This window comes from Myotis lucifugus, unplaced genomic scaffold, assembly GCF_000147115.1.
Source record: "Myotis lucifugus unplaced genomic scaffold, Myoluc2.0 scaffold_413, whole genome shotgun sequence".
NCBI lineage: Eukaryota > Metazoa > Chordata > Mammalia > Chiroptera > Vespertilionidae > Myotis > Myotis lucifugus.
In genome coordinates this window covers 328,441-337,924 of record NW_005871461.1, presented here as the reverse complement: position 1 = coordinate 337,924, position 9,484 = coordinate 328,441, and the positions used below count along the sequence as shown (strand labels likewise).

The 9,484-nt window shown below is 57.2% G+C and overlaps 2 protein-coding genes across 3 annotated transcripts; both read right to left on the bottom strand.

Moving 5' to 3' along the window:
• Nucleotides 1–636: 636 nt before the first annotated feature.
• Nucleotides 637–6,806, bottom strand: GCAT (glycine C-acetyltransferase). 2 transcript variants are annotated; one of them, XM_006102406.3, is made up of 9 exons: nucleotides 6,553–6,806; nucleotides 5,068–5,198; nucleotides 3,472–3,573; nucleotides 2,947–3,093; nucleotides 2,308–2,462; nucleotides 2,082–2,164; nucleotides 1,718–1,889; nucleotides 1,210–1,331; nucleotides 637–932 (listed from the first exon to the last, which is right to left on the bottom strand). In XM_006102406.3, exons 1-9 carry the CDS (start codon nucleotides 6,743–6,745, stop codon nucleotides 781–783), a joined length of 1,257 nt encoding a protein of 418 aa, XP_006102468.1. In that variant the 5' UTR covers nucleotides 6,746–6,806; the 3' UTR covers nucleotides 637–780. The 2 variants fall into 2 exon arrangements, with proteins under 2 accessions (XP_006102468.1, XP_014323243.1); XM_014467757.2 differs by having other exon boundaries at nucleotides 892–1,009; nucleotides 6,553–6,791.
• A 426-nt stretch (nucleotides 6,807–7,232) lies between these two features.
• Nucleotides 7,233–9,352, bottom strand: LOC102424762 (histone H1.0). The gene has a single exon (XM_006102405.3). It carries the CDS (start codon nucleotides 9,079–9,081, stop codon nucleotides 8,497–8,499), a length of 585 nt encoding a protein of 194 aa, XP_006102467.1. The 5' UTR covers nucleotides 9,082–9,352; the 3' UTR covers nucleotides 7,233–8,496.
• Between the last annotated feature and the right edge of the window lie 132 nt (nucleotides 9,353–9,484).

Here is a 9,484-nt window from a genome sequence, read left to right as displayed (position 1 = left end):
GAGTCTGCAGGGGCGGGGCCATAGTGGCCGGAGCCTGAGCTCGCTGCGCCCCCTGGCGGCTGACCATCAGGCCATTAGGCCTTGAGATGAGGGAGCTGGAAGGCCCTAGTTAACATAAATCCAGTCGTGCCGGGACAGGGGGTGGGGGGGATGAGGCACACACAGCGGATGGGGCCTAGAGTGGCTAGAACACGGGGTGCCAGGCAGCAGGGCCTCTCCAGTAGTGACCCACATTCTTTCCTTTGGGGCTTGAATCCTCAGCCTCTCGTCCAAACGTGGGTTTGGGTGTCCAGCCTTCTTATCTGGGCAGCTGTGAGTCGTCCAACGGGGAGAAGCACAAGGGGTGCCCCAAGGCTAGACTCTGGAGGCTGCAGAGTGGGGGGGGGGGTGACATGGGAAAGGCCCTGCAGGGCTGATGCTCGGCTCCCTCTACAGCAGCACGGGGTCCAGCTGAGCCAGATGGTGGCCCCTGCTATATTAGCCCAGCCGCCTGGGTCTCATCTTAATCTGGGGGAGGTGTTCAGCTCTGAGGTCTACTTTCAGGAGCCTGCCCGCAGAGCCCCAGCTCCTGCCTGCTTCTTCAACCCATCACAGAGCAGACCAACCTGCTCAGAGAGAATAAAGCAGACCAACGCATCACAACCAATTTCCACGGTTGTTTCACACTCAGGGCCACAAGCACAGCCTTGCCCCAGCCTGGCCCCAGGACTCCGACAGGGCTCAGGGCCTCTGGCCTGGGCAGATGATCAGAGGCCCCCTTCGTCGCTGTGGAGGGAGGGCTCAGGGCAACGCCCCGTGCCGCCGCCCCACCTCCACAAAGGCCTCCACGCAGCGGTCAATGTCCTCCTCACTGTGCACTGCTGAGATCTGTACCCGGATCCGGGCCTTGCCCTTGGGGACCACTGGGTAGCTGAACCCGATGACGAAGATGCCTGGGAAGGTAGAGAGAGCCAACCTGGGACTCATCTGAGCCGGCAGGCTTTGGGGCATGACATACAGCTCCTGCTTCCTAAGGATCACAGAGGGCAAGGGGGCAGTCCATGGTCTCTTCGACATGGATTGCCCTGTGGCCTGGGTTTCCACATTTGGACAGCTGGTCCAAAAAGGGTAGGAGGGTGGGGACAAAGGGGAATGTCACAGTCTAGGGGTTCACCCCTCCCTCTTTTCCCTCAGGACCCACAGCCAGTCCTGTTGTCCTGGTCTCCTGACCTCTCTTTAGCATGTCGTCCGCCATGGAAGAGGCCAGCCGGGCATCACCCAGCATCACCGGGCAGATGGGGTGATTGACTCCCGAGATGGTGAAGCCAGCAGCCTGCATCTTACTGCGGAACCTGTGGGCACAAGCAGGTGTGACAGGTCCACGGGGGGCTGTGGATCACTCACACCCACTCCTGATGGGCACAGGATCCCAGATCTGGGCCTGAGTCTGCAGAGACCAACAAGACAGAGGTGCAGTCAGAAAGTCCAACGGGGAGCCAGGCAGAGGAAGAAACAGACCGAAAAGAGAGGCTGAAAGACAGAATTACATAAGATGGGCAGACACAGGGTCATTTGCAGAGAAATGGAAGAAAGAGACCAAGCTGCGTCCCAGTGAAACGGGCGGGGGATGTGGTGTGAGCAGAGGTAGCACCTGTCGGCGGGGGCTGGGCAAGCACACAGGCAGGCCTCAGCAGTACCCCCTCCCCCCAGCCTTTTCCACCCCTGCCAGGCACGGCACCGCTGGGTCTTGGCTGTTATAGACTGGACAATGGAGTTGTCTTCCATGAGCATGTCCAAGGCCTTGGAGGCACAGCCAACGATAGCAGGCGGCAGGCTATTGGAGAAGAGGTAGGGCCGGGCACGCTGCCGGAGCGGGGACACCAGGGGCCCAGGCCCCGTCGTGTAGCCCCCTGAGAAACAAGGGCAGAGGTGGGGGTAGTCAGGGCCCAGGAGCCAGAGCCTACACTAAGCCCCTCCCGAGAGTATAGTCCATGCTGCCCTCTTGTCCGCAGTGCCAAGTGTCCCCTCCCCACCTCCCTTGAGACTCCTCTAGGGCCCTGCATGTGGATAAGGGGACCCCAGGGGCACAACCCTGTAGGCACCTGATGCTCCGCCCAGCGCCTTCCCCAGTGTGGAGTTGATGATGGTGACCTGGTCCCTCACGCCCAGCAGCTCATCCGTGCCCCTGCAAGGAAAGCTGCCACTGCCACTGCCACTATTGGCCGCCTGAGCCCTCAGCAATCATGGGGTAAGCTGGAGGCTGGCCTCCTGGTTTCCCACCCACCCTTAGAAGCCCAACCCAAGGCCTTAGGTGCCACATGTGCCCACCGTCCTGTGGCCCCCAGGAAGCCAGTGGCATGGCACTCGTCCACAAAGACCAGGGCACCATATTGAGATGCGAGTTGGCAGATCTCCTTCAGGGGTGCAATGTCGCCGTCCATGGAGAAGGCCCCATCAGTGGCCACCAGGCGTAGTCGATGCTTCTGCAGGGGAAGGCAAGGACAGGTGGCGGCTGGCGTCACGAGCTGGCCCAAACCACTCACCTTCTGAGCTACTTGGGGCTCTAAGAGCTGACTCTGCCCAGTGCCCAGCACAGAGGTGGGCACATAAGCACTCCTATAGCGGGACTGGAACATCTCCCTCATCTCTGCCTCTCTGAGCCTTACCCATCCCCTCCAGGGCAGTCGGGAGCACACTTAGCCCTGAGAGTGAGCATGCTCTCCGTGTCCCCTTCAGAGGGCAGCGTGGGGTGGGGCCAGTTCTTCCCATATGTTCATCCCACCACTATGCCTAAGAGCCTGCCACACATAAGGTACCCAAGGTGACATGATGCAATGGAAAAAAGCTCTGGGTCTGAGGGACTTGGGTGCAAATTTGGGCTGTTTCAAACTTTGCAGGCTGTCTTTGAGTGTGGAGTTGGCCTTGAAGCCCAGCCCTGGGCCCCAGAACCCCCGGGCCTTGCCCCACCTGAGCCTCCTTCAGCTTGGCCTCTAGATCGGCCATGTCCAGGTGGCGGTAGCGGAACTTGTGGGCCTTGCAAAGACGAATGCCATCGATGATGGAGGCATGGTTCAGCTCATCTGACAGGACTGCGTCCTCCTGGGTCAGCAGGGCCTGGAAGAAGGCAGTTGGAGCAGAACCATCACCCAACCACCTTGGTGTTCTCCCTCTATGATTCCCGAGTCCAAACTTCACTGCCAACCAGGGCATTTCTTTGGGCAGGGAGGCAAGGAACCCTCTGCCTCTCTCTGGGGCCCCTGCCACCCTCAGCCATCCAGCTGATGTAGGTTATCCCCCAAATACCCTGAAAGATAGCCTCCTTGCAAGCCTCAGGATTCTTTCTGGAGCACCTACTGCCTAACCTGACCTCCCTAAGAAATGGTCACTAGAGCCTCTAGCCATGGCACTGGCATCCTGCCAGGTTCTCCTGACTGCCCTCTCCTTCTACAGCCTAGCAGGCCTCGCCAACTCCCACCCATGGCCCCTACACACCTCAAAGAGGCCAGCATTGGCATCAAAACAGCTGGGAAAAAGAATGGCATCCTCGCGCTGGTGGAAGCGGGCTATCTTTGCTTCTAGATCCTTGTGGATGCTCTGAAGAAAGTGAGTGAGACAGGTGTTAATGCCTGCAGGGTCACATGGCACAAGTCCTGGGGACAGAGGCTTAGAAGGTCATAAACACACCCAGCCTAGAAGGCCTACAGCCCTGGCCTTTCCCTTCTTTCTTCACCACAAGGGTTCCTCAGAGCCAACAGGAATCTGGCAGATGGTTCTCACGGAGGAATTAGGGACTTGCTCGGTGTCCCTTCCTGGTCGGCTCTTCTTTTTGTAATGAGGGTTGGACAGTGAAATTATGGGTACTGATGGCAAAGGAAGATGTGTCTTGCTAATATCAAACTGAGTGTCCTTTTTGGTTGCTTTATGGCAAAGAAGAGGATTACATAAGTAACTCTAAGTTCATTTGGACCTTGAATTCTTAGATTTGAGAGCTGTCCAGGATTTTGTTGGAAAGTGCCCTGACTTAGGAGTTCCATCATTCATTTCATCCTCAACTTTCTGAGAGGAGAGGTCATAATTACAAGTAGTCAGGAGCATGGACTCTTGAGCCAGGTCACCTGGGTTAAAATCCTACCATGAGAGCTGTAAGCAAGTCACTTCACTTCTCTGGGCCTCAGTGTCCTCTTTAACAGGGGTGAAAACAACACTTATCACTGAGGATAGTTCTGAGCATTAATGAGTTAATGTTTCTAATGTTCTTAAAACAGTACCTGACACATAGTAAGCACAGTAAGTTTCATGTCTATGTAAGTTTATTTTGAAACATTACAAAATAACCAACATTCATTGAGCACTGCTGTGTCAAGCACTGTTCTAAGCATTTTTAAATGTATTAACTCTGTAATTTGTAAAGATTCTATTAAGCACTATTATCCCCATTTTACCAATAAAAGGATTGAGACACAGAGAGGTTAAGTCACTTGCCCAGAGTAACAGAGTCAATAAAAGGTGGTACTGGGCCCTCGCCGGGTGGTCCAATTAGTTGGAGTGTTGTCCCATACACGAAAAAGTTTTGTGTTCGATTCCCGGTCAGGGCATGTACCTAAGGTTGCGGATTCAATCCCCTGTTGGGGTGTGTATGGGAGGCAACGAACTATGTTTCTTTCTCACATGTCTCTTTCTACCTCCCTTCCTCTCTCTCTAAAATCAGTAAACATAACCTCAGGTGAGGATTAAAAAAATAATAATAATAAAAAGGTGGTGCTGGGAATTGGGCATAGGCAGAATTGCTCCAGAACCCTCTACCTCAATCCCTGCCTTCTATTCTTCCTTTCTGTAGGACCGGTGGACTCTGTTCTGCAGGTGGGAAAATAGATGCTGGGAGATGTGGTTTCTTGCCCAAACCTTCACAGCAAAACAGAAGCCTGAACCCAGTCTTTCTAGTGGATGGTTCTGGGGCGGAGAGTGGCCCACAGCCCTGGGATAGGATGAGCTGAGCTGGCTAAACCAGCCCTGCTGACTGTGGGAAGCAGACAGCTGGGGACAAGGCCCCACTCTACCCGCCCCCTTCCCACATCAGCCACTGTATACCTGGGTCCCACAGATGAAGCGGACAGAACTAAGGCCAGCTCCAAACTCCTTCAGGTTCTTCAAACCTGCCTGGATCACCTCGGGGTGGCTGCTCAGGCCCAGGTAGTTGTTGGCACAGAAGTTAAGGATTTCTGAAGTGGGGGACAGAAAACAGACAGCAGCTCAAGGGCCTAAGGAAAGGCCTGGAAAGGTGTCAGTGCTAGGCCCTGGGGACCCAGGCAGTAAATGAATCAGGATTCACCCTTGAGGAGGCAACCACCACACAGTATGATCCATTCTGGGGCAGAGGCCAGGATGGGGATCTGGGGGCCCCTAGGAGGCACTGAATCCACCAGCTACAGGAGAGGAGAGGTCAGGAAAGGGTCTGAGCGGCATCTTGAAAGATGAGAAATTTAAACTCTGGCTCTGAATCAGCCCCCCATCCCCACCCCCACCCCCACCCCAAGGAGGAACTCACAGGCTCCTCCCCTCCCTGAGGACACCAGCAACCCCTCATCTGAGCCTTGGTCACCTCATGGGTAAATCAACAGGGTTTGGTCAGATGCTCACTGTGGTTCTCAAACTTCACAGTTCACTTTGCTGCCTGATATAGAATCACAGGGCAACAAGGGGTGCCTCTGAGACCTGGACCTTGAATTATACCCGAGGAGGAAAAAGAGGCTTCAGGAAGGTTCACTCAGCCTGGGGAAGGCAAAAGGGATGAGCACCTGGAGTCTCCTCATTTCCCATCTTTTGACCTGCTCCAAGCTTCCTGTGGGGGTGGGGGGTGCGGGGAGGTAGGGATTTCCTGGGACCGCCATTTTACAAATGAGTGCAACAGCACCAAGGATTCCATGCCTACTTCCTGAGCAGAGGGCAGCCTTTATAACCAGTACCCACTTGGGACTGGCACAGACAGAGGGAGACCGGGTGGTCCAATTCCTGGTGTGACTCCTGCAGCAGCCCATGCGCCCCTTGCTCGCTGAGACTGGCCAGGAAGTTGGCCTCTCGGGCCCATTAGCTGACCTGCCAGCTCCACTGCCAGAGGACCTGGACGAAAGCCCAGCTCTGCCTGCCGCTCGCTGGGGGCTTTGGGGGAGCTCACTTCTGAGCCTTTTCATTTGTAAAGCGGAGTTACAGAAGTCCACGTGCAGCTCTTAGCGAGGCCTGCACAAAGCAGCAGCTCCAGAAATGCCGGGTTTCTCGCTTCGCCTTCCCATCACCCGTCCTGGAAGCAGCTGGGGACCCAGCTGGGCATGTCTCTTTTTTCTCACATTCTCCCAGGCTGGGTCTGGCCCACTCTGCCCTCTTAATCAAACAAGGGCTCAAGGGCAAATCACCTCCCTTCGTGGAAACGGGTTTAACCAGATTAAACATGAGTAAAGTAGGTCTGATAGCTGGAACAGGGGCCAGTGGCTACGAGCGCAGGACCTCCATTCAGCGCAAGCCTCGGAACGGCTCTCTCACAGCCGCCCGAGTCCAACGACTCCCGGGAGGGGGAGTTACCTCCGGAGACGCCGTCGACGCGGATGCGCGGCCCCTGACGCGACGTGATGATCCGCTCGCTCTTCCAGGTGCCAGCCCCGCGGATCCCTTCCAGCTCCTCCTGCAGGATGCCACGCAGCTGGGCCAGCGCGGAGTGCGCGCAGCGGCCGGGGGCCCGGGAGGGCGCGGCGCGGAGCACGGAGACAGCCCACATCGCACTCACCTCGCCTACCCTGTGCGAGCGCGCCTGCCGGTTGGGAGCCCAGCGCCCCGAGGCCGCGTTACGTGGCCGGGGGCCGGAACCCTGCTAGCCAATCGGAGCGGGAAGGGCTCCCTCGGAGGGGCAGGAAGGCGGGCCCAGGGGCAGGTGGGCGGAGCCGGGCGGGATGCACAGAGGACGGAGTGGATTCATCTGTAAGTTGAGACCCAAGCGGTCGGAGGGGAAGGGAGGCCACGCGGCGGGCCCAGCCCACCAGCCCCATCCCATCCACCCCACCTCCGGGAGGGGTTGCTCTGGACCCAAAGGCAGGAGCAGCCCGCGGCACGCTCGGTCCCCCAAGCCCTCAGGTTCCCATTTCTGGGAGCTCTTGGGACCCTCCCTCCTTTCTCAGGTGCAAAGGCCCCCAGAGGTTTCCCCGGCGACTCCCCCGCCCAATTGCTCCGCCTTCTCCAGTGTTAGAAGAGGAAAAACACCGCCCAGGTTTTGTCCTTTTTCAGATTTTTATTTTAAAGTTTCAAAATTACAAAGACAGCAAATTCTCCCCGGCACAAATAACACTTGTGGGGTACTTTTTACAAAAGGGGGGGGGGGGAATACGACGCGAACTGCGCGTTTTCCTATTTTATGGGAAGGACTGTACAGGTTTTTTCTCCCAGCTCCCGGGTGTGAAACTAAGTGCTAGCTCTAAGCAGGTATGTACACTTTACACGCAGACACAGACCAGCTCTGAAACTACTTAGCAATTCAAAAGTCGACTGCAGTATGTCTTACTGTCCACTCCCCGCCCCGCCCCACCCACCACTACTTAGAAAAGACGCAGAAATAAAGAGGTCGGGACGTGTGTGTGTAGGTGGCGCTGGCAGGGCTGGAGACTCACCAGACCACCCAAGCCACCTCTTGTACAGGAGGAACCAAAACACCGGGGAATACAATCCAATTGTGTGGAAAAACCCAAGTTTCAACAGGGCACACTGAGGCACTTGGCTGACTGACTCCCCACCCTTCCCCCAAAGTTTCCACTCCCTCAACGGGAGACTTTCCAAGCCACAAAGACCCCCCACCCCCCCCATGGCTAGTTTCCAGCTGAGAAGCCACAGCTTCTCAGACCAGCTGTCACCCCCCTCCCTCCCTAGGACAATGGGAGCCACAGGGACGGACTCAGAAGTGAGCAGGAAACTGGACTTGGACCCCCTCTGCTCCCCGCTGGGAGGTGGAGTCCCGAGAGGGCTTATTCCACCTCCCTAATTGGCGTCCAGCTGCTGCCACCCCTCGCCTCCCCAACAAGGTCCTGAAACGCACAGGGGCCGCTCAACTTAAAGAAAACCCACTTGTCTCAAAGATATTCCTACAAATCTTGCAATCCCTGGGCTCCCTCTCCACTAGCCCCAACAAGCGGCCTTCCCCACTCCCCCTCATCCTCCATTCACCTTCTCAGCGAACAAACCACCCGCCTGAACAAAACACACGAACCCACCCCAAACCCTAAGCAGATTAATAACAAATTAACAGAACAAAATAGAAGTACATTCTCATCATTACGGAGATGAGGTTTTTTTTTTTGCTGTCCTTGCACGACTGGTTAAGGAAGAATGAACTAGTCCCTAATTTCTGAGGAATCCAAATTCTGTCTCGCATCAAGTCAGAATAGAAAGGGGCCAGGGGCCGCAGATGAGGAGTACGAGAGAGGAAAAGTATTTACAGGAAACAGGAGACAGGCAGGAGTGTCCACGAGAAAGGCTTCCCGGTCACTTCTTCTTGCCGGCCCTCTTGGCACTGGACTTGGCTTTGGGCTTCACCGGCTTGGCCTTCTTGGGCTTGGATGCCTTGACCGGCTTGGCTTTGACAGTCTTGGGCTTTTTGGTTTTCTTGGGCGTGGCAGCCGCCTTCTTCTTGGCCTTCTTGACCGGGGTGGCTTTGGGCTTCTTGCTGGGGGCTTTGGCGGCTGCCTTCTTGGGCTTGGCCGCCTTTTTCGGCGCGGCCACCTTCTTGACTTCCTTCTTGGTCTTCTTGAAGGCCACCGACCGCTTGGGCTCGTCGCTCTTGGCCAGCCGGAAGGACCCCGAGGCGCCCACGCCTTTGGTCTGCTTGAGGACCCCGGTGGTCACCAGGCGCTTGATGGACAACTTGATCTGCGAGTCGGCGTTCTCGCCCACCTTGTAGTGGCTCTTGATGTACTTCTGGATGGACTGGCGCGAGGAGCCCGCGCGGTTCTTCTCCGCCTGGATGGCGGCCACGATCATGTCCGAGTACTTGGGGTGGTCCGTGGACTTCTTGGACGCCTTGGCCCGCTTGGGCTTGGCCGCAGGGGCCGACGTGGAGTTCTCGGTCATGGTGGGCTGCCCGGTCCTGCTGCCGAAGAAGGCGCCTTCAAAAGGGCCGGCCCCCGCCGGAGGCCGAGCAAAGCCTCGAGATCGGCCTTCGCAGCCCTGGTGCTCGGGAACCGGGCTCGGGTGGAGGCAGAGCTCGCTGCGCCGGTGCTGCGTGGCTCAGCCCCGCCAGCCGGTCGGCCTGTCTGTCTCTGCGCGCGGCGGCTGCGGTCCTGGCTCTGCCTCCGCCACCGCCTCCGCTGCCTCTCTTTTCCCAGCTCCGCGTCTGGCGCTCGGGCGGCGCATCCGGGTATTTAGCGGCGGCGGGCGGACCGCGGTGAGGACAGGGCTGCTGCCTGCCTGCTCCGGGCCCGGAATGGCGCTGCGCCCAAGCCTTCTGTGTTTCTTCCGCCGAGCAAATCCGACC

Bases quoted from the DNA above. Each gene is read 5' to 3' on its own strand.
- LOC102424762 (XM_006102405.3), bottom strand. From the start codon at position 9,081: ATGACCGAGAACTCCACGTCGGCCCCTGCGGCCAAGCCCAAGCGGGCC.
- GCAT (XM_006102406.3), bottom strand. From the start codon at position 6,745: ATGTGGGCTGTCTCCGTGCTCCGCGCCGCGCCCTCCCGGGCCCCCGGC. The intron at 5,199-6,552 runs GTAACTCCCCCT...CCCCCACTTCAG, and splicing joins CGTCGACGGCGTCTCCGGAG to AAATCCTTAACTTCTGTGCC. The intron at 3,574-5,067 runs GTATACAGTGGC...CACTTTCTTCAG, and splicing joins GCTTCATCTGTGGGACCCAG to AGCATCCACAAGGATCTAGA.